This window comes from Salvia splendens, chromosome 2 (genome assembly GCF_004379255.2).
Source record: "Salvia splendens isolate huo1 chromosome 2, SspV2, whole genome shotgun sequence".
In the NCBI taxonomy this organism is placed as follows: Eukaryota; Viridiplantae; Streptophyta; class Magnoliopsida; order Lamiales; family Lamiaceae; genus Salvia; species Salvia splendens.
This window is the reverse complement of record NC_056033.1, coordinates 29725239-29749334: the sequence shown is the minus strand read 5'-3', so window position 1 is coordinate 29749334 and position 24096 is coordinate 29725239. Positions and strand designations below refer to the sequence as shown.

The window sequence follows — 24096 nt, the reverse complement described above, 5'->3', positions numbered from 1 at the left end:
AATATTGATTGATTTTTTTATGAATTTGAAGAAAATATTATGCTTGGATTTTATTAAAAATTAATTTTTTAAATTATTTAATTTTATTATTTAGATATAATATTACTATACTTCAATTTTATTATTGTGATTAAGTAAATAATTATTTTAATTTGGTAATTTTTTATTTTATCATATAATATCATGTTTAAATCATATAATAACATCATGTTTTAGTCGTTATCGTGTCGTGTTAAGCTAACTTACTATCATTAACAGATGGTTGACTTTTTTCTTGGGTACACGATAACACGCACGAATCCGACACGAACCCGTTGGGTTGGGACACGATAAGAACCCGATGATTTCGGGTTGGGTTGGGTTTGATCTTATTGGGTTGGGTCGATAATGGGTTGACACGATAACGACCCAACCCACACAATTTTACAGCCCTATGTGTGGGTGTTTTTGAGGCAATCTAACTTTTAATATGAAAATTTAAAATAAAAGCCCAATATGCAAATTAATAAAATGAAGGCCTGATGCATTGATTTGAATAAACGTACACGGTCGTCTAGTATATAAAACAGTGATATGTGTTTCTTACACACTTTGAACACGCGGCTGACAGTGGATTTGTTGCTTGCCGTAAATCGTAAAACAATTATTTCAGTTTTAGTGAAACAAACATCAAGTATTGTGGTTCGTAAATGATTTAAGCCACATAAAAAATCTAATAAATTGCTTACAATCAGTAATCAATCCGCTCAGATTCAAGAAATCGAATTTGGAGTAAACAAAATCATAAGACCATCCACAACGCGTCTCGCGCCGGGCTCGCGTCTCGTCTCGGAGAGACGAGACCCCCGCGAGACGCATTGCAGCGGCCATCTCGTCTCCAGCTCGCGACCGGCTCGTCGCGTAGCTCGTCTCGGAGAGACACGAGACGAGCTGTCTCGCCACGCGCCCGAGACACGTGGCACGTCCCCATGCGTGCGTGACGCCCACTCGCTGGCCCGCGAGTGGGCGTCGTCACTGATGACGCAATAATTCATTTTTTTTAAAAAAAAATCGATTTTTAATAAAAAAAAAAATTTTGTTTTTTCAAACGGTAATATTACCGTTAAATATTTATTTTCATTTTTTAAATTTTTAATTTTTTTACTCTATAAATAATTCTATTCCATACTCATTTCAAACACAAACACACATCTATTCCTCTCAAATCCTCTCTATCACTCCAATTTCCATCTTCAATCAACTCAAACAAATGGATCCTTTTGAGCAAATGCGCCAATTAATGGAACAATCACTCGAAGAAGATCGACGACGAGAGGCGGAGGAAGCCGCACCACCCCCACGACGCTCCCGGAAGTACATCAATCGGAACCGGGAGGAAGCCGCCGCACGGTTAGTACGCGACTACTTCTGCGATAACCCGATTTGGGGAGATACCTATTTCCGTCGCCGTTTCCGCATGCGGAAACCGCTATTTCTCCACATAGCGAATTTTCGGGCAAGGACACGCGACTCTAGCGCCCACACCCAACTCCAAGAGGATCTAATTGAGCACATTTGGGAAAACTTTGGCGGAGAATATTAAATTATGTCATTTTTATTTTTTTAGAATTTTAATTATGTCTTCACTTTTTTAATGTTAAGTTGTAATATTGTTTTAATTTTAATAAAGTGTGTTTGTTTAAATTGAATTGGGTTTTAAAAAAAATTATAAATTAAATTGAATGAATAGTAATTAAGAGACGGTATAGAGACGGTTAAGAGACGGAGCGTTGCAGCCTCCGTCTCTTAGTTAAGAGATGGAGGAAAAAAGGACAGTGGGGCCCTTAAATAGTGCTCAAATAGTAGTTAAGAGACGGTTTAAGAGACGGTATAGAGACAGCGTTGTGGATGGCCTAAGGTTCAGGTTTAGAAATTATATTAAGAGCATTCACAATACAATGGGGACAATCAAACCGTCGATCATCAATCAAAGGCTTTTTGTCCACGCCTGACATGCTGTCCGTTGCCGCCGATCTCATGCCTTTTCATTTTTTTTATTTTACTTTTTACTTTTCAACCTCTATATATACGCCCCATTTTTATTATATTTTATCTGCTCCTCTCCATTTTTTTAGCTCATATTTCTCTCATGTTTTTTTCTATTTTTATTTTCAGACTTTCTTTTTCATTGTAGCTCTTTTAAAAAAAAAAAATTAAGTATATATTTTTTATTTTACTTTAATTGATAAACATAAAAATAGTGGTGAGGCTAAAAATGGGAAGGACAGATTACGGATATATTGCAGATATTTAAGGTGGAGGATAAAGTGTGATGTTTGAAGAGAAAAAAGAAGATAGACAAATTTATAGGGTGGGAATTATGTTTTAGTACTGTGAATGCTCATAGTAGAGGCAGACAGCTACAAATAGATTAGTAACAATGGAGTCGTTTGGTTACTATGTTTCACACAGATTAGGATTCGAAACCATGGTGAATCCTGTGTTTGGTTGCCAAATGAGTTTAGTTCAAAGCCCGTGTTTCCAAGCGAGGCCCGCACTGTTCAGTTGGTTTAGTCAAGATCCGGAACTCACTCCATACCCCCAGATTGAGTCCATCTAACCTCGATTTCTGCAACCAATAATTCAATTTCTTCTCTTTTCCCCATCTTCCTTCTCATTTCAAATTCAGCTTTCCCCTTCTTCCTTCTCATTTCAAATTAAAGCAAAGCTGAATTGACTTCAATGAAGAAGGCCCCTACACCACAAGCTTCCCTGAATCGGAGAAAGAAGAATTGACCAGCAACAGGCGACAACGACGGTCGAGGCGAGGTGCGACGGAGAAATCTACGGTTAGTTTTCATTTTTTTCTCTTGGGTGAATGTTTTGCTTCTCCCTTTGATTTTGTAGCTTCTAACTTCATTACTCTCTCCATCCAAAAAAAGTGAGTGCTGCCAGTTTCTACATTTTGTTGTTTTTTTTTTATTTTTTTTCGCCTGCATGAATGATACACTTCGTTACAGAAGTGGGATGAAACAAGGTTAAAATTGAATAAATTCACATATGCATAGAACACTTTCCAGTTCTGATGTTGGTATTTGCGATGCCTGATCTGTGTGTACGAAGCAAATCTGTTATTTGTAGTGTGATGCTGTTGCTTTGTGTTTATGTTGTTGTTTTATACAATGGTTGGAACACTTGCGTTATCGCATTTGTAAATGGCACGGCAATGTACTTCCTTCGTTGTTCTTCAGGTACTTACCATAGGTTTGAATAGTGCTATGATTTATGTATCATTTTCCCTTTTTCTATACTTTTATTGGATGAATTGTCTGATAATTCTCAAATCAAATGAAGTAGTGAGGTGTTGAGGTGATAATGAACTCAAAGTCAGTCCTCCGAGTTGATTAGTTTGCCTTGCTATCTGAGTCTTTGGTGTTTGAATAGATAAATGTTGCAAATTCGTTCAGTCAGATATATGGTGGACATGCTTCTCTGATTGTGATGTTCAGATTCAGCTCAACTATGTTTAGAATAATGAATTTTATTTCATTTTTTCTGTGCAGAAAATATCACTCATCGACTTTGTATGTTTATCATTCATGGCACCTCCGTTATCTACCTCTACATCCATTTACCTTATGGTAGAAGACATAATGAATCTTTTCCATATGCAAACTACCATAATCTTGTATTTTTATTTGAGGCAAGGTAGACGCATGCGTAGACGTCATAGACGGCACTTGATTAGGCATTACTCTCTTATAGACCGGATTCCACCACAAGTCCGGCATATGAACAGACTTGTATCTGTTAGCGACATTGACTGCTTAGTCAACCTTCGAATGGATAGGAATACCTTCGGGAGATTGTGTCTTCTTCTAAAGGAAGTTGGGGGGTTGCGAAATGGTAGATATGTATATGTGGAGGAACAGGTTGCCATGTTCCTAGGAATACTTGCACATCACAAAAAAAATCGTATAATAGGTTTCAACTTCAAGCGGTCTGGTGAAACTATATCACACTATGTGCACCTAGTTTTAAGAGCTGTTATAAGGCTACACATAATTCTCTTACCTAAACTGGAACCTGTCACGGATGACATTGGCGATCCAAGGTGGAAACATTTTAAGGTACTTTGTTCATTTTAAGAACACTTTGTTTATGTCAGATTGCTTCCGAGTTAGACTTAATTATTTCTCTCCTTCCAAACCCTTGGTTTCCTGTCTTATAATGATTCATAGGGATGTATTGGAGCTTTAGACGGAACATATATCAACGTTCTTGTCAGTAACACTGATAAGCCACGTTATCGCAATAGAAAAGGTCAAATCGCAACTAATACCCTCGCAGCCTGTGACCGCAAAATGAGGTTTATTTATTTTTTACCTGGTTGGGAGGGCTCAGCCGGTGATGCTAGGGTGCTTCGAGATGCAGTGACTAGGGAAGATGGTTTAAAGGTGCCAAAAGGTTGTTATACATATAAATTCTTAGATATTATGTATATAGGTTATGCCTTTTAATAATATTATGTTGTTGTATACTAATGAGAATATGGTTGTACGTCTTGATCTAGGAAATTACTTTCTATGTGACAATGGATATGCAAACGCGGAAGGTTTTCTGACTCCCTTTAAATGCATCCGTTACCATTTAAAGGAATGGGGTGAAGGCACACAAAGACCACAGAACGCACGCGAGTTGTTCAACTTAAGGCACAGTAAAGCACGTAACATTATCGAACGTGCTTTCGCTGTTCTCAAAATGCGATGGGGTGTGCTTCGGAGTGCTAGTTTTTACCCTATAAAAACTCAGATTAGGATGATCATGGCATGTTTTCTCTTGCATAACTTTATACGAGGTGAAATGACACACGATCCAGTTGAAGATGCACTTGAGATTGAGACAAATGAGGAGACAGATAACAATGACTACGATCACATGGAATTTGTCGAACAAGTTGAACCAAGCACTGATTGGACTCGAATGCGGGAAGACATGTCACAATCCATGTGGTTGAATGTGTGTATTTTGACATTAGATAGTTATAAATCTAGTTTCATACAGATAGTTAAGCATGTCATATTTTGCTTGTTTCATTTGGTACTGTTTTTTGGTATTCGATTGTGCGTGTTTCTAACAATTTGATTTTGTTATGCAGCGAGGCAATGTCGACATCAACTGAAAATGGTGAACTAATACCAGAATGCACTTGTGGGCGTGGGAAAATGAGGTTATTATGTGCAGGGAAAGAGGCAAAATACAGTGGCCGATTTTTTTACAAATGTCCGGCAGGCATGAAGCATCCTGGATCGTTTTTGTGGTGTGATGACTTCCATAGCCAACAAGATGGGGGCCGTATACCAGATTTTGTCTTGAATCAGGGATATCGTCCAGAGAAACCTGTTAGCAACATGGTGACTTCCAAAAATACAAGTGTGACTCCAAGTGAAGTAGGTTGTAGATCATGCGGTCGTTGCCGGGCAGAGGCAAAGATGAACATGGTTTTAGCTTTCATTGGAGTAATGCTGTTTATTCTTGGGGTTATTATTGGGAACTTGCTTTAGGTTATTGTGTCGATAGGTTGTTGGCTCGACTAGAGCGTTACTGACGAACCTATCTATCTATGTATTTGCTGTCAAACAGGTATCTTTTGTAAACACTTTTGTAGGACCTAATTTGGTTGGTTGTATTTGTATGCTTTTCTTGAAATTTTTCATGTAATGTTTGTACAGTGTATGGTGAATAGGATTAAAAAAAGGAACTGGATAGTTAATAGGATAAAAAAAAAGAACACAAAAGAATGGGAATCAATTGGTCATTAATCATTAATCAATACAATTAATAGTCCATGGTTCTAATTTTGAAGTGTATTCATTATTTCAACGTCTTCTTTTACTCAATTTGTACACATTCTCTTTATGGTATGAAAATGTAATGAATATTGCGGTATTTATATATACCAAAGAAAGAAGAATATTGAAGGAAGTAATTTGAAAATGGCTGAAAATGTAGACAGTATATTCACGTATATTTTTTTCTCATTACAATATTCACTTATATTTTTTTCTCTACTTATTACGCCTTATAACTCTTCCTAAAATCACATGCCACCCAAATGGTAGGAGGTTGGCGTAGCATTTATTCAATACATCCATTTTTTGGACATTCAAATAACTCTTCCTAATCTATGCTTTTGTAGTACTCCCTCCGTCTAAATGGTAGGAGGTTGGCGTATCATTTATTCAATATTCAATAAATCCATTTTTTTCATATTTGGACATAGTAGGAGGTTGGAGTAGCATTTATTCATGAGCATAAAAAGGAGTGATTGGATTAGATATAAAACTACTCTGTTAAATGCAGCAATGCGACCAATTCCAACTTGTATTATTTTAATCAATTTTTTTTGGTAGCAAGTAGCCCACAAACCCAAATTCGGCTATATATATACACACATATCTGTCATAAGCTCACACACCGACACACCCTTCTGCTCTCACAATCACACAAAATAAACCCATGGCTCACCAACTTCCCCCACAAAGCTCGTTCTTGTATTCGTCCAACTGGACACCCGCGCTAGATTCACTCTTGATGGGCATCATGATAAGGCTGAAGAGCGAAAATAATTGGGATGGTGGGACGTACCCCAACTACTTCATCCTTGAAGCCCAGTCGGTGATTCAACACGAACTAGGTCTCTCTTTTGACTGGGCTGCTCTGTATGATCGACTGCATTTTCTGGAGAAACGTTGTAAGACGTTCAACGAGGTGCTACAGGTCGACGGCACATACTGGAATGAACGTGGTCATACCCGGAGAAGGTGTTTGGACCGACGTGCTACCCGTAAGCCAAGCTTTATTTCTATTTTGTGTATTACTTCATCTCTTCATAACTAGTATGACACTCGTTCGACTTACTTCTGCAGCGGAATCCATTGGCTGGTGCATACTTAAAACACGGAGACCTTGCATATCGCATGTTGGCCGATCTATTCGCCCACAATGTTGTCAAGGTTGAGCAGGAGAAAACGGTTATCGTGCTCTCAGACACTCCGGATTCAGTGAATAATGACTTTGTTTTCAGCAAGTTCAACCGCTACGGACACGACATTGACAATGACTCAGAGCCAGGTGATCACGTTCGCCGCAAGCTTGTGTTCGACGAGGGCTACCCACCTGATATGCTATCAACAAACAACAAGGCTCCAATATACTATGTGGTGGGTGAAGATGGAAAAATGTCTAAGAAAGTGGAAAATGAACGTGACAATGGGTCGGGCTCTAGTCAGATGAAGTCGCGCATCCCACCAAAGGTTCCAACGTACTCTTCTGATTCCAATAGCCCCATCATATGGTGGAGGATGCCCCGTAAGCCGCAGATATAAGATCTGTTGTATGTGGTCTGCGTCTATTTTGCTAGAAGCACAAACTGATGTTGTGTGTCTTGTGTGTCTCGCAGTAACTGAAAATATTGCGTATTATCTTTTTTGATACTTGAATATGTTCAAGTATGTAATATATCGTGTAATCTAGTTGTGGTTAGGGGGGATGTTATGCATGTAATTTCTAGGCTACAATTAAGTAATGAAGATATGAATGTGTAGTAGTTTGGTGACATTTTATCAAACAGATTCTGTGCGTGCATTTTATCAAATAGATTCTGTGCATGAGTGTGTTTCTGGAGCAGTTCTCTTGAGCAGGCCTTGTGCTCGAACAATTCCCGGCCTTTACTCTATCACAATTCCTATATCTACTTTAACTTGGGTAATTTGATTAACTTCATCTCTAGTTTTACGATTTCCAGTTTTATTTGATAGTGCAAAATCAAAAAAATATGAAGGGTTATATGATCGACTAAATAGAACCAAGGTCCACAAATTGAATGATTTAGTGTGATAGTACAAATTCACACGAAAATGTAAGGTTGATATGATCAGGTGACATGAAGCATTTTCATGTGAAATTGCACCTGAAATTATAAGGAGTGGGATGTGGCAGAATAATTACAGAGGTAGTTGTAGTATTTACTCAATCATCCAAGATAGATTAGCTATGAAGTGAATATTATCACTATATTGTGTAAGGTGATGTAAAATAGCTAATGAACTAATATGTATTAGAAATCTAGTTGCTGCCATCAATTCAAAATGCAACATCTATTATATTAACAAGCAATTCACCAACAACAAAATAGTTGTGCGTATGTATAAGCACATAGTCAGCCATTATCCATCTTAATAGACATATCAAATACTGTAGCTACATAGAGTTTTAAGTTCAACTATATATAGAAGCATTGCTATCAAAAAAGCCATAGCCAAAATGTCTCCATGATTGTCGAGATGAAGCCAAAACGATATCCAAATAACGCAATGCATCGCCAAAAAAGATCAGACTAGACATCAGATGAGGTGTTCCTTCTCCATGACTCGTATCACATAGCCAGGTTTTTTGGCATCGGGCAAACCCATAAAGATCTCCAAGCGTGAGTTTTCCTTCCCGATGATGTCACATACATCATATTTTTGTGCATCTGACAGCTCCGGCATGTTGTCAAGGTGACGAAAGATTTCCTTTCTTGCTTTGCCTAGGTCCATGTCATATCCAATGCGTGAGGACAGTGTATCCAGACGAGAATTAGTCTCGGCATGGAGCTTACTTAGAAGTTTCAGCAAGCCATCACCCTCATCACTTCCCTTGCGCTTACGGCTGCATTTTTTTGGTGGAGGATTTTCCTGTTGGCTTCGGGAAGTACTTCCTTCTCCAGGCTCAGCTGCTACTGTCGGGTGGAATGGTTCATCAGATAGTATCTCATCCAAAAACACATGATAATCACCATACCCCTCTGCATCACCAGCGAGTTCTTCTTGCACAAAGTTCTTGTCAGCCTCAGACACACCCTCAGCACCTCCACCTGAAGCCCTGTCCTTCCCGAAGATGTATTTCCAATCATTCCAATATGGCCAAGACTTCCATCGCATGCACCTTGCATTCTTATCTTGCTACATCGAAGTTTCAGTGAACAGGTATTAGTACAATATGGTATAATTAGAGCCATAAGTGGATTGCATCGACAAATTAGATTAACAAAGATAGGTAGAGGATGTCCTTACTCTAACAATCTGATCCCATTGGTCATCATCACAATGAATTCTGAAATCACCCTGTTCGTTAAAACCAACACCGCTCCTCTCGAGGATCTGGGCAAGTGAGTAGTAGTTCTTCTTCCATGCCGATATCTTAGAAGTGATGTGCGGGCTAACCTTTAGATCAGTGTTGGGGAAGTCCGTCTTCAACCAATGCTCGAGCTTCTTCTGATACCCTGAACGGAATCCATTATCAGATTTCCATCCTTGAGCCACCAACTCCTTCAGTGCACCAATAAGAGCAACATCTTCACGGTCTGACCAACTCCGTCTTGCTCTGTCACACTTGCGGTAGCTGGTTCTTCGATATTGGTTGCTTCCTATAATAGGAGAATAAATATATAACACTTGTTCGAGTAAATTTGTTAACCAGACTGGCACAAAAATTAGTGGGGAATGTGGAGGTGAGCGGGGATGGATGACAACGGACTAACCTTAAGTGCCTTGGCTTAAATTAGCTGAAGGAACTGAAGGTGAAAATTGTCGATGGTCTGCCATTGTCTACGAAAGGACCAAAGCAAATCAGATACATAGATACATAGTAAAACTGTTAGCAATATTTGGCAGTACAATATTGACAGTAACATAAGAGCATTTCGTTCATATTCCTCTCGCATAATAGGGTCTATTTTCGACTACCCAATGGCACGGCAAAATAATATACGATGCAAACAAATCCAACACAACAACAAAATGTAGATAACATCTTGCAACACGAGATGCACAGATGATGATTCACAAAATATCTAAAGCACCTCATTCGTGTAATTAAAGGCGACAACCATCTTCAAAATCTAAAATCTACCACATACCTTATCTATCTGTAGTTTAGGATCGGTAATACTTGCAGTGATTTATTGATGGCCAATCGCCACCGAGCGTTGAGGTCTCCGACGGCGCCAAAGTGTGAAAGCACTCCCGTCCAAATTTCAGCTTGGAGAGGGGAACGAAATGAAATTATTTGGGTTAGGTCTAAAAAAAGGCTGCAATTGTTTATATATGAGTCAATTAGATTGGTGTAAACTCACGTACACAACTCCTACCAAACATCAGATGGGCTTTTTATCTACATGCCAATATAAAACCAAACATTAGTTATGTTACCCCCATCTTGGCCCAAGTTCCCATCTAGTATGACAGGAAAATGTTAACCATCTAGTGAACCAAACGACTCCTAAGAGCGTCCACTATAAGGTGGACGCGGCGGTCGCCGCGAGCGGGGCGATGGCGGGGTGGAAGGCGCGGCGCTTATAGTGGATGGGGTGTCCGCCGCGAAGGTGGACGCGGCGGAAGGGGTGGAGGGCGGCGGACGAGGCTTCGCCGCGAGTGGGGCGAGGACGCGGCGTGCATGGTATAGGCGCGGCTATAGCCGCGGCTATTATAGTGGCGGAAATCCGCCGCGGCTATAGCCGCATGGTTTGAAATTTTTTTTTTCGTTTTTCATATCTATAAATACCACTCTCCCTCCTCCCCCACTCCCATTTTCACAACATCCATACACCCACTTTCTACAAAAACACTCTCTACAAAATGCACCGAGGAGACGACGAATCACCCGACACTGAGGAATCGGGATATGACAGCAATCCATCTCAGCCGTCGGGTTTTGGCGGATATGCTTCTCAGCCGTCGGGATTTGGCGGATATGCGGTTCCGTCACAGTCTTGGAGTTGGAATCAATCTCCCCCACCGTGGGCATCGAGTCCACCCCTTCCTCCATCTCAGTGGTGGAGATCCTCACCAACGCCGCCCGCTTTACAACGGAATTTGAGTCGTTCCGCTTTTGGAGATTACCGACCCAACCTAGACGCGCTTCACCTGGCGCGGCCGGGTTCCCCTTTTCAAGCCAGCCAATCTCCGATCACCGAAGCAGATCAAGACGCATTTGATACTATGTTGGGTCTGCTCAGTACCGGCATCCCAGATACGCCAGTAGCGCGGGTGGAAACACCTGTTCCGACCCGAGGAGGTGGTAGCAGCCGGGGCTCTGGTGGCGGTAGGGGCAGAGGCCCTAGGGGCGGAGGCGGCAGTCGTGGCACCGGCAACGTCGGTGGACACTCGGGCAGCTCCCCCGGCATTGCGAGTAGCGAGGGCAGTGGCCCCGGTGATAGCGGTGATCAGCCCGAGGGGTCCAGCCGCGGCAGGCCATACAGCAAAGACGAGAGCATTGCCGTGGCGAAGGCGTGGGATGCTATCACTTCGGACCTCGTGGTGGGTACCGATCAGGAGTCGGGGAGCTTTTGGAGGCGCGTCATGATGGCATACGAGGAATTGAAGCCCGACGGCGCCGAGAAGCGCGACCTAGAACAGATTCGAAAAAAGTTCGGTAGGATTCTGCGGGCTACCAAGCTGTTCGCGTCCATATACGAGAACAACCTTCGCCACGCCGAGAGTGGCAGAAGCGCTGAAGATGTGAAGACCCTGTCGGAGGGCCAATACCGCAAGACGGGCGAGCCGAAGTTCACCTTGTGGGAGGAGTATCTTGTCCTCGCGGATTGTCCGAAATTCAGGTCGATCGTGGCGAACGAGGTGGAAACAGCCGGTGGCCCGAAGCGCACAAGGCACAACCTTGCCGGGGAATACAGCAGTGGGAGCGGCTCGCACGAGTTCGAGCAGTCCGACGAGCAAGTCGAAGAGCCAGCCGCGACTCACATTAGGCGACGACGGCCCATGGGACAACAGTCCTCTATCCGCAGAGCCAGAGGAGGTAGAAGTGCTTCCCGCCAAACGGCGGCCACGTCCGGATCACGCATCCCCCAGTCTGCCCCAATCCCACAGCCCACGGTGCAACCCCACGAGGTATTGGCCAATAGCATAGACGTAACGTTGATGCAACAACTACAAGACGTATGCAGGTCATACGCAGGGGAAACTGACCCGTACGTCAGGAACGTCTACAAGAGGCTCATCAATCGGCTTGAGAGTCGACTGGGGTTGGTTGATAATGCGCCTGGGGATACCGCGGCCGGCAGCAGCGAGAGAGGAGGAGGAGGAGGAGAAGAAGAGGAAGACGAGGAAGCCGACTCCGACACCGAGTAGACGGTGCCGGAGTTTTGTAGTTGTATTTTATTTTCATTATTCGTTGTATAATTTTACCAGTATGCAATACAATGAATATTCGGCCTAATTACCTCGTATTCTAGTTATTTACACTGCGATTATTTAAATTACACTTGATTAAAAATGAAAATTGATTATAAAATTTTGGGGCTATTGGAGTTGTCCACTATAGTGGCGGAAATAGAATTTTGGGGCTATGGACAAAAAACTGGGGCGGGGCTATTGGGCGTGTCTACCTTACAGTGGACAGTGGACACTCTAAGATTAGCGTGTTTGCTTGGTTGCCTACGGAAACAATTCAAAACCCTACGCTGCCTTCGCCTATGACACACATTCCAGAAGGTTTAAAATAAAAAAAAATAACAGCCATAAATATTTCTTCCATTTATGACAATTCTCTGTCGCAATCTCACCTTACGTTTAAATGGTATTCATTCGATAAACATTTCCTCCCTCCTCTCTTCACCTCTCATAATTATTGCTGCTATTCCTGTAACGTAGGCAGATTATAAAATATCCACCAATCCCCCATATATTTGGAATAATCCTCAATTTATCCTACAAATAGGAATAATAAAGAATCGAAGAAATACACCTTCCTACGCCGAACCGCCGTGTTACGGAACCGCGTAACACGGCCGACAACCTCCGCATTCTACCCGCCAATGCCACATCTTCCTCTCACCTTCAAATTTATATTACCATTTCAGGTCTATTTCCCTTTCCCTCTTTTCAAATTGAATCCATTTTGGTAGGAATTGGTATCATAATTAGGTCAAATTTCAATCTGAACGCGGATTTGTTTGGTGAAGGAAGGAGGAGGGGATCAAAATCAAAAGAGGAAATTCAATTGAAGAAATCGAGTACCGATTCCAACACAATGACGAGCCAATTCCGGCAGCCGCTGCTTGACAGCGACTACTCATCGCGCGGCGGAATGAGGCGGGTGAGGGCGGCGGAGATGGCCGGGGGAGCGACGGCGGATTGCGCTGCCGTGGTGTGCTGCTGCCCGTGCGGGGTTCTGAACCTGGCTGTGATGGCGGTGTACAAGGTGCCGGCAGGGCTGTGCAGGAAGGCGCTACGGAAGCAGCGCCAGCGCCGGCTGCTGAAGAAGGGGATTCTGCAGCCGCGCGGCGGCGGCGACGACGATGACTACTTCTCCCAGCTCCAGTCGAACGTCAGCTCCGAGAGCAGCGTCTCCACCGCCTCCGATTCGTCGCCGTACGACAACGCGGAGGTGATTGAGCTCGAGAAAGAGATGCTGAATAAATTCTACGGTGCCGGATTCTGGCGAACTCCGTCGCAGAAAAGCGAAGCCTCCGGCCTCACATCGGTCGTCTCCATCTAGTAAATAAATACTTGTAAAAAAATAATTTAAATTAAACGCTTCAAACATAGGTACCTTCCATCTTCCCCAGAAAAAAGATGAAGAAAGTGCATAGATGTTCGTTATTAAGATGTCTGGCTTTTGCTTTTGATTGGAAGTTATTGAATAAATCATGTAAATACTGATTTGGTTTTAAGATATGTTTGTAAAGGAGGTGAAACTCTTTTGTGTTTATAATTCTTGGTTAAGGGCATCCATAATATGGATCCAAATTTTCAATCACTATTTTTTTTAGATTGTCCGCATTTTTAATTTAAGACATAAACACCGCAGTCCCATTTTCGTAGTATTTTTTTTTTTAAATTTCAAATTAGAAAGTAGATACTAACATAAACTAAAATACTAATACTACAATTAGCAAATTATTACAGTGAAAATAACATTACTTGATTAAAACTCTTACATTAAATTTCAAAGATTACGCTCTCAAATCTCTTCAATCAAATTTTGTTACATTGAAGCATGCTGACGCAAAAAAATCTCGGAATTGGGGTGGTGCACCCTGATGTTGGGGGGTTGTGGGCTACTCTGGAGCTAGATCCGACTTCATCCTCACCCAATTGGTTGCTCATTCACCATCATTCTCTATTATCATATTATGCATGATGATACGCACACATGACATTGGAAATACATGATTGTTATCATGTACACGTCATGTCATTCACTATTGACCAATGTGATTGTAGCACACCAAATACTCCCAACGTTCTTCTGTGCAGCCTCTTGCATTTGAGTAAATATGACCCTCTTCTTATCAATAAGACAAATAATCATAAATGGCCCACTTAGGGTAGATTCCCCTATGTTATTATCATCCGTTGACTGTGAATTCAATGCTCGGGGCTCTACATACACACAAATCAATGAAAATAGGTGTCTGGTTTAAGACATTGATATCATTGTTAGACCCGACCATACCAAAAAAGTATGCCATATCTAAAATCGTTCGCCATCAACAACTTCGGGGAGCAAGGTCGGGTGCTTGCGCTTGTCGCTGCTCGTGTACGCGCCTCTCCGTGTAATCGGATAATTTTTCCAAGCCCAAGTTTCTAACAAGCCAGGAAATACATGAACTCTATCGTGCAAATTCATAAGCAATTGAGGATCAATAGTGGTAGGCCTTCACATATATGTGTCGCGGAATGCTTCTGCAACAAATTTTCTTCACACGTTCGCGCCTAGTTATATCTGTGACATGGAGATATTCATCAAATTGATCTATTGCATCTCCATAAGCCAATTGCCAAATTGTAGTTATGCACTTTCGACGTCAATGATAATAGTATGACATAAGCAAATTCGTCGATATTATGTCCAGCACCCAAAAGATGTGGCCTAGCGGCCACATGTTTGCCAACATTCTCTGAATATCAAAGGAGATCATCTTCAAGTTTGAGGAGATCTGAGCTCTTATACTAGCAACCCCAAAATTTGCAGGGAATACTGGTTTAATTGTCATACCTAAGAGAACCAAACTCTCCATCTCTAGTCAATACTCCACAAGTGGGGGGGGGGGGGGGGGTGAGTCTACGATTTGAATACCACGACGTAGCTCCGGTTTTCCACGGCCGAGATCTAAGACGGTGAAGTGAAAAACAAAGAAAAAGTGTCTTAGTATTGAAATTCCACCCAATGGTTCTTTATAACATTAAGCTTCTCTGATTGCGACCTTCAAACTTTTAAGGTCAAGAAGTTGTGCTCGATGCTCACCCGAGATACGACATTGATGTCCGATAATGTTTGAGATGTGCATGAAGATGTGGTAGCTCAACTATAGAAAGATATAGTTGGTAATTTCAAATTTCTTAATTTTAATTATTAGATATTTTAAGTGATGAATTTTTTAAGTTTTAATGGAATAATTTTATTTTTTACAGTGTTATTTATTTTACAAAATTAATGATGCTAGAAAAATTAAAAATTTAAAAGTTGAAATATAGGGTCATGTATGTAGTTGTAGAAATTATAATATACACATAAATTAAAGAAAATAATAATGTGACCAATGAGGGATACTAAGTGAATTACGAAAAGGCGAATATAGGTTATCGCTACTTATAGTGATGTGGTTGGGTTGACCTTACATATATACCTTATGCTAGTTTTAGTTAGGACTTGGGAGTGAATTGTATGCTAGTTTTAGTTAGGACTTGGGAGTGAATTGTTACATAAAGTGATTGAAAAAGTGAAGTGAATAATATTATTTTAAATATTCAAACTATAAGAAAAATATCATACTCAGTACTAGAGAGAGATAAATAAAATATCAAATCTAGTACCTAAATATGAAAGTCTAAAAATGTCTTTCATGCCTTGGGGACATTTTAGGTGTAAAATTGTGATGAATAGTGAAAAAGTAACATAAATGTGATTACACCTTAGTTCAGGACTACCCAAGATATTTTTAAAGTTTAGATAGTATTTGCGTACAAAACGCATAGTTCATTGCGTAGTTCACTCTTTAAAAATATCTTTTATATATTTACGTATAACAATATTTATATTTAAGAAATTAATAATTTAATAATAAATTAATTACATTTTATATAATGTACTGCAAATTCAGTAGATACCATGATTGTGGTAATATACCTTATTTTCTACATATACGATAATTAGGGTACATACCGAATTTTGGTATTTATATGAAAATCAATATCTTTATTTTATCGAAAGCTTTTGAAAAGATATTATCAAAAATTACGATATATCAAAAAATTAATATTTTTAATAATTTAAGTGCTGATATTTCGATATATTTTCCTTTGACACTAGTTTTTGTAGTGTTAGAGCATCCACAACCGTGCTCTTACCAGCGAGCACAATTCAATTTAAAATTTAATTAAACAAAAACATTTCCATAATATTAAAAGTCATTAAAAACCTAAATAATATTACAAATGACAAATAAAATAAAAACGATATAATTAAAATCCTAAAAATTAAAAATTACATAATTAAAATACTAAAAATTACATAATTAGACTCCTAAAAATTAAAAATTACATAATTAAAATCCTAAAATTTGAGATTGAGAGAGTTGTTTGGTATATCCTAAAAATGGATATATTTTATTAGGAAGTAGGAAAATATTTTTTTTATTAATTTTGAATTTTCAGATTTTTATTATTATTTTAAAAAAATAATAAATCAACTGGCCAATCAGAGCATGCAACGTCGACGCCTCGTGCTCTTGCCGTTGTCACGGACATGCTCTTAGCTAAGAGCACGTCCGTGCCAGCGGCAAGAGCGCAGCGACGACGGAGCTCGTCCTTGCCAGCGGCACGGACGGACGGACGCCGTCCACCGTCGTGGATGCTCTTATAAATTTTGCATAGTGGACTATGGCGTAGTTTAATATTTCCACCAAACTACCAAATGCACGTCCCATTCCCCACAATCCGAAGCTAAGCAAGTCCACATTTTTAAGAGAAGAAACAATAAATAAAAGCCCTTTCTAGAGAGAGAAAAACAACATACACAACAGAGCCCAAAATTCATCAAACGCCATGGATTGTCAGATCTATGGCGTCCTCTTCCTTCTCACCCTCGCCTCCGCATTACCTGAAAATCTCCCCGTCAAGCCCTCCAACTCCACCGCCCAGATCAATTCCAACTCCGTCCTCGTCGCCCTCCTAGACTCCCACTACACTGAGCTCTCGGAGCTGGTCGAGAAAGCCCTCCTCCTCCAGACCCTCGAAGAAGCCGTCGCCAAACACAACATCACCATTTTCGCGCCCCGAAACGAGGCGCTCGAGCGGGAATTGGACCCCGAGTTCAAGCGCTTCCTCCTCGAGCCCGGAAACCTGAAATCCCTTCAAAATCTCCTCCTCTTCCACATGATCCCCGCCCGCATTGACTCCAATCACTGGCCCGCCAACAACAACAACAAGCCCCTTCACCACACCACCCTCTGCCGCGAGAAGATTCCGCTCAACGGCGACAAAACCGTGAGCACCGCCAAACTCATCAAATCCGACGACATCGTCCGCCCCGACGGCGTAATCCACGGCATCGAGCGGCTCCTGATCCCGAAATCCGTCCAGCAGGACTTCAACGCCCGGCGCAGCCTCCGCGCCACCTCCGCCGTGCTCCCGGAGGGCGCCCCGGAGGTCGACCCGCGGACGCACCGCCTGAAGAAGCCCGCGCCGCCCGTCCCCGCCGGCGGTCCCCCTGCCCTCCCCATCTACGACGCCATGGCACCCGGCCCCTCCCTGGCCCCTGCCCCCGCCCCGGGCCCCGGCGGGCCCCACCACCACTTCGACGGCGAGAGCCAAGTAAAAGACTTCATCCAGACCCTCCTGCATTACGGCGGCTACAACGAGCTGGCCGATATTCTGGTCAATCTGACCTCATTAGCTACTGAGATGGGCAGACTTGTTTCCGAGGGCTACGTTTTGACGGTTTTAGCCCCCAACGACGAGGCGATGGCCAAGCTGGCAACCGACCAGCTCAGCGAGCCCGGGGCGCCGGAGCAGATCATGTATTATCATCTCATTCCCGAATACCAGACGGAGGAGAGTATGTACAACTCGGTGCGGAGGTTCGGGAAGGTGAATTACGATACGCTGAGATTGCCGCATAAAGTGTCGGCGGAGGAGGCCGACGGCTCCGTTAAATTCGGGCGGGGTGAAGGATCTGCTTATCTGTTCGACCCGGACATTTACACCGACGGTAGGATTTCCGTTCAGGGAATCGACGGAGTTCTGTTTCCAGCGGAGGAAAGCACTGCCGCACCCAAAGCTGCTCCCGCCGCTAAGATTGTGTCAAAACTGAGAAGAGGTATCTTTCGAATTTGTGTTTAGTTTGTTAATTCGTAATTAGGGATTAATTACTAGTCAAGATTAATTAAATTTGGGTTGAATTGGGATTTTTGGGATTTAGCGCCAGTTTTTTTTTTACTTCTTAACGGAGACGTGTATTAGCTTTTAAAACAAGCAGAGACCCATTCTAGATTGACTTGCAAGGCTAAGTTGTTTTATGGATTAGGTGAAGTTAATTAGTTACTTTTGTCTTAAGTTTTGGTCAGTGGACGTCTCAAGGTGTTAGTTATGGCTTCACTTTCACTAATTTCTTTTACATCTGAATTAATTAATGAAATGAAATTGCGGTTTGAGAATTATACTGTAGGAAACTAGAATCTGTCGGTGGAGGGTTAGTATCCAGTGGTGTCGAGAACACGGATTGACCTCGTGGGTTTTGCCAATCATAGGGTTTCGTAATCATGATAACTGGATTCTGTGCGAGGGTGTATGGTATTTGTAGTGAGTGTCGGCCACCAGATTTTAGCCCCAATTAGTCATCCAGCCTAGCCCAGCTGTGGGTTTTATTTTTTCTTAATAATTCTTGATTGTTTGACTTGTCCTTGCAAGTATTTGATTTAGTAGACAATAATAAATCTTGAAATATGTTTGTTTTAATGTAGAAGGATTATTAATTTGTTTAATTAACAATAATGTGGTGTGCAGGGAAGCTATTGGAAGTGACATGCAAAATGCTTGGAGCTGTTGGACAGGATTATCATTTCTCTAGTTGTCATTAACTCTCAAACTTGGAAAAATGAAAAAAAAAAGAATAAAGGGAAGGGGAGGAGATGGTGCAAAAAGGTAAGTGAGTGGGACATTTTTTTTTCTGTATATTCTTGAAATTATGCCAAATTTACTTAAAGTTTTTACTTTGCTTAAATAATACAGATTATTAGTTGACAACAACATAAAGGGGAGAGAGACAGGACATAGTTGTGTTAATTGTTTGTTCTTCCGATCCCCCCACAGGAGAATTTTTTATTTTTATTTTTTCTTTGTTTTTTTTGGTCTTATTTGGGCATAAATACTGTAATTAGAGTATCCAATTTCTTTCTTTTTTTCTTTAATTGTACGTGAATTTGCTCCACCGACAATGTATTCCAATAAATATACAGTCCTTTTGAAGAATATATATACTGCTTCTGTTGTCACCTTTTTTGGGTGTTTTACTGTGATTAACCTCCAATTCAAGTCCTGGGACCTTTTTATTTATCATTTTTTAAAACTTTTTTCAGTCCATCCGTTTTGTCTAATCTAATTTTCTAATGAAGCTTGGTTTAACCTAACCTTAACTATTTTAGTTATGAAATTTAAAATATTCGTCACGCCGCTGGAGCGTCAGATGGTGGATGAAAGTGATATTTTAGCATATTAAGTTTCTTTTGAAGAAATGGAAATTCTTTTGCATTATTATTGGCATCATTATGGCTGTTTCTACATTTAAAACAAAGAAAGGAAAGCAGAAAAAGAAGCTAAATGATGGCAGAAAATCAGTGTCCATTGATAACTTTCAAGTACAGCATATATATAGGCAACTACTTAACAAATTCCTAAAAAAACTCTCTACCACTCTTCCCATATCTGCCACTAATAAAAGGAAAAATAACTGAAATTAATTTGACTACTAAATCACTCTACACGACGAGTGACTCCTAAAATCTAGAACAAAATGAGAGTAATAACAAACTAAATAAATCAGCCACTAAGCATAACAGCAGTTAGTGGTTCCTAAAGTTTAGCACTAATTTTAACACTCCCCCTTAGTGCAAACTTCTGCTCAATGACACCTAAGGCAGCACGAAAAAACTCGAACTTAGATTTCGCCAAGGCCTTAGTGAAATTATCAGCCACTTGATCGTTGGTGCAGACTCCCTCTAGCCGGACCTCTTGATTTAGAACCTTCTCACGAATAAAGTGATGTCTGACTTCAATATGCTTCGTACGAGCGTGAAAAACTGGATTTGAAGCCAACTTTATAGCACTCTCATTGTCGCACTTGATCTGCACAAGATAGTCGACATTGCTTAGCATATCTCCAATCAATCTCTTCAGCCAAACAGATTCTTGTGCAGCCATGGTTGCTGCAATATACTCTGCTTCACTACTTGATAAGGCCACAGTATCTTGTTTCTTCGAACACCATGAAACGACCGCTGAACCAATATCAAAACAGTAGCCTGTAGTTGACCAACGATCATTTGAGTCTCCAGCCCAATCTGCATCAACAAATCCACTCAACAAGAAGTTATCACAATTCTTGTATAGTAACCCGTAGCATATAGTTTCTTTCACATAGCGCAAGATCCTCGTCGCAGCATCTAAATGATTACTCCTTGGATTTTGCATAAATTGCGCAACAACACCAACAGAGTAAGAGATCTCGGGCTTTGTGATGGTCAAGTAAATCAGACTACCAACAAGCTGCCGAAACTTCTTAGCATCTTTCAGTAGCTTTCCTTCATCTTTCTTCAACTTGAGATTCAATTCCATAGGTGTAGCCATTTCTTTCGACTCCCCCATGTTGAAATGCTCCAAGAGACTCTTTGCATAGCCTCTTTGAGAGACAAAATATCCTTGATCTGCTCTCTCCACTTCTAAGCCAAGGAAACATTCAACCTCTCCCAAATTTTTCATCTCAAAACGAACCGACAGATCAACCATCAATTTAACAATTTCTGACTCATTTCCTCCCGTTATTATCATGTCATCAACATACAATAATACTAGAAGATGCACTTGTGGTTCTATTTTGACGAACAAACTGGAATCTGAGGTAGATACTCTAAAACCACAAAAGAGAAGGTATTGAGCAACTTTACCATACCAAGCTCGAGGTGCTTGCTTCAAGCCATATAGAGCCTTCTTCAAATGACACACATGGGCTGGAAACTTTGTTGAGACGAAGCCTTCGGGCTGCTCCATAAACACCGGGCGATCTAACTCACCGTAAAGAAATGCATTCTTTACATCGAGTTGCCACAACTTCCAACCTTTGAATGCAGCAATAGAGAATATAGATCTTACTGTCACCATTTTTGCTACTGGGCTGAAAGTCTCTTCATAGTCTATTCCATAACTTTGAGAAAACCCGCGAGCAACTAAACGAGCTTTAAACCTATCAATGGTTCCATACGACTTCTTTTTGATGCGGAACACCCATTTGAACGAGACGATTTGACAGTTTTCAGGCCTGGACACCAGCTCCCATGTCTCGTTTCTGTCTAAGGCTTCGATCTCCTATCGCATAGCTTTTTCCCAATTTGGACAGCCATTTGCTTCTTCATAGCTTATTGGATCTTCAACATTCATCTCTCCTGTAAAGAAACACGATACAACCGAACAATGATTGATATCTACCTCATAATGTTTAAGATAATCTGGTTGTCGTATCTCTCTTCTCGGCCTTCCCGAAACCTGCTGCACATCATTATTTTCTGCACTTGCAATCTGACCAGAAACTGGAGAAGCATCAGCAATATGTTCTGTAATTGGTGAATCATTTTCAGCTTCTTCACGGCTAGAAGCTTGTACATCTATGTCAGGAAATAGTGGCTCCAAATTATCTTGATCCCCATCAAGAGCTGCAAATTCTTGAGCAGCATAAAGAGATGATATTTCATCAAATACCACATCTCTAGACGTAGTATACTTCATCGTCTTTGGATCCATGCACCTCCAGCCCTTTCTAAAACAGTCATATCCAACAAATATGCACTTCTTCGCTTTCGGGTCAAGCTTGGTTCTTTTAGACTTAGTAACATGTACGTAGCAAATAGAACCAAAGACCCTAAAATAACTGACATCTGGAACTTCACCATATAAAATCTCAAAAGGTGATTTTTGAGTAGATGGCCAGAGAGACAGCCTGTTCGTCACATGACAGGCACATTGAATAGCTTTAGCCCAAAGTTCTCGTGGAAGATTCTTGTCATGCAGCCATGAAAGACAAACTGAGGTGAGATGAGCTAGTTTTCTTTCCGCTACACCGTTCTGCTGAGGAGTGTCTGGACAAGTCATTTGTCGTTGAAAGCCATTGTCTTCACAATATTTAAAGAAAGCATCTGACATGTATTCTCCACCATTATCACTGCGGAGGCACTTTACCTTCTTCCCAAACTCTTTTTCAACAGCATCTCTGAACTCCATGAACTTGGACTGGGCTTCACTCTTTTCTTTCAAAAATTTTACCCAAGTGAACCTTGAGTGATCATCCACCAACACCATAACATAGCGATGACTGCTGCAGCTTGGTGTTCTAGTCGGCCCCATCAAATCTGTGTGAACTAACTCGAACAACGTAGATCTACGATTCAAGGACTTTTTAAAAGGAAGTCTATGTGATTTACCATATTGACATCCTTGGCAAATCACATCTTCGCGCACATTCACCAGAGTAGGCATACCAGTGACCAGCCTTTTAGACGACATTTGCCGGAGTAGCTGATAGCCTACATGCCCTAACCGAGCATGCCAGATCGATGTATTGTCGGTTTGACTAGTTTTCTTGACATAAGCTTCACCTACTGACATAACAAACAAGGAACCCTTCTTCTCTCCAATGTACGTTACATCAGCAGAAATATTCTTCACATTATCAAGCACCTTCACATCATTAGGACCAAACAAGACATACTTTCCAGATTCTGTAATTTGAGTGACCGAAACTAGATTTCGTTTCAAACCTGGAACGTGGTAAACATCATGCAGCTTGACACTTTTGGCTGATGGATTTCCGACAACGTCAATGGTCATGTCACCTTCTTTGGCTACTGGATGAGTTGAGTTGTCTGCAGTGACAACAACTCGCTCTCCATGGTGATCACGCATCTCCGAGAACAAAGTGTCATTTCCAGTTGCATGATGAGAGCAACCAGAATCGATGATCCATTCCTCCTTGTTGTTGATGTAGTTGACATGGGCATCACCTGCCTTTTCTTTGATTGCTTCAACGGTGAAGCACTGGTCCCATTCAATTTTATCATCTCCATCATTTGTGCAAGCAACGTTAGCTTTAGTAAGCTTAACACGACAGTTCTTCTTAATATGCCCAAGTTTTCCACACCTGAAACACGTGATAGGTTTCTTACTTGGAGATTTGCCTTTGTCTGCACTCGTTTCTTCATCCTTTCCTTTGTTTGAAGTCCAATCATTCTTCTTGTTTGATTTCCCCTTTGAGAAAAGTACAACATCAGAATCAAGATTTTTCGCCATTTGTTTCGCCAAGGCTTCTTGATTACAAAGAAGATTCTTTAGCTCCTCCACTGAAGGCTGACTTGACCACCCTTGGATCGAGGTAACGAAGGGCCCATATTTCTTCCTCAGACCACGAATAAGATAGCGACGCAGACCTGCTTCGCTGATCTTTTCATTCGTGTCTATCTCTGATATTTCAGCACATCAACTTTTAATCCGTAAAAAATATTCGGAAATCGACATACCTCCTTGAGTTAACATTGCTAACTCATTCTCTAAAAGTTGCAGCCTTGCAGTGTTTTTCTTGGTACAAACACTTTCAAGTGTTTGCCAAACTTCTTTTGGAGAGCTCACATCACGAACATGATCAATGAACTCCTTGCTAATTGATGTCCTCAACGCAAAGAGCGCTTTACCGCACTTGATCTTCCACTTCCTTCGTGATTCGGCATTTTCAGGAACTTCTCTGGGGACCTCCGTTTCAGCACCAGCGACCAGCTCCCACAGATCCTGACCTTGA

General features: G+C 41.2%; 4 protein-coding genes across 5 annotated transcripts; 3 read left to right on the top strand and 1 right to left on the bottom strand.

The window, feature by feature from the left end:
- Positions 1–2411: 2411 nt before the first annotated feature.
- Positions 2412–5631, top strand: LOC121771649 (protein ANTAGONIST OF LIKE HETEROCHROMATIN PROTEIN 1-like). Its single transcript, XM_042168481.1, has 5 exons — positions 2412–2828; positions 3543–4109; positions 4221–4446; positions 4553–4998; positions 5138–5631. Exons 2-5 carry the CDS (start codon positions 3579–3581, stop codon positions 5159–5161), a joined length of 1227 nt encoding a protein of 408 aa, XP_042024415.1. The 5' UTR covers positions 2412–2828; positions 3543–3578; the 3' UTR covers positions 5162–5631.
- Positions 5632–8316: 2685 nt separating this feature from the next.
- LOC121780734 lies at positions 8317–9369 on the bottom strand. Its single transcript, XM_042178366.1, has 2 exons — positions 9096–9369; positions 8317–8984 (listed from the first exon to the last, which is right to left on the bottom strand). Exon 2 carries the CDS (start codon positions 8961–8963, stop codon positions 8385–8387), a length of 579 nt encoding a protein of 192 aa, XP_042034300.1. The 5' UTR covers positions 8964–8984; positions 9096–9369; the 3' UTR covers positions 8317–8384.
- A 3222-nt stretch (positions 9370–12591) lies between these two features.
- LOC121768895 lies at positions 12592–13711 on the top strand. Its single transcript, XM_042165505.1, has 2 exons — positions 12592–12898; positions 13001–13711. Exon 2 carries the CDS (start codon positions 13069–13071, stop codon positions 13534–13536), a length of 468 nt encoding a protein of 155 aa, XP_042021439.1. The 5' UTR covers positions 12592–12898; positions 13001–13068; the 3' UTR covers positions 13537–13711.
- Positions 13712–16938: 3227 nt separating this feature from the next.
- On the top strand, positions 16939–19536 carry LOC121792144 (fasciclin-like arabinogalactan protein 17). Of its 2 annotated transcripts, XR_006048841.1 has the most exons (3): positions 16939–18360; positions 19047–19184; positions 19272–19536. XR_006048841.1 is itself a non-coding variant. In XM_042189968.1 (2 exons), exons 1-2 carry the CDS (start codon positions 17088–17090, stop codon positions 19118–19120), a joined length of 1347 nt encoding a protein of 448 aa, XP_042045902.1. In that variant the 5' UTR covers positions 16939–17087; the 3' UTR covers positions 19121–19536. The 2 variants fall into 2 exon arrangements, 1 of the variants encoding a protein (XP_042045902.1); XM_042189968.1 differs by having other exon boundaries at positions 19047–19536.
- Positions 19537–24096: the final 4560 nt, after the last annotated feature.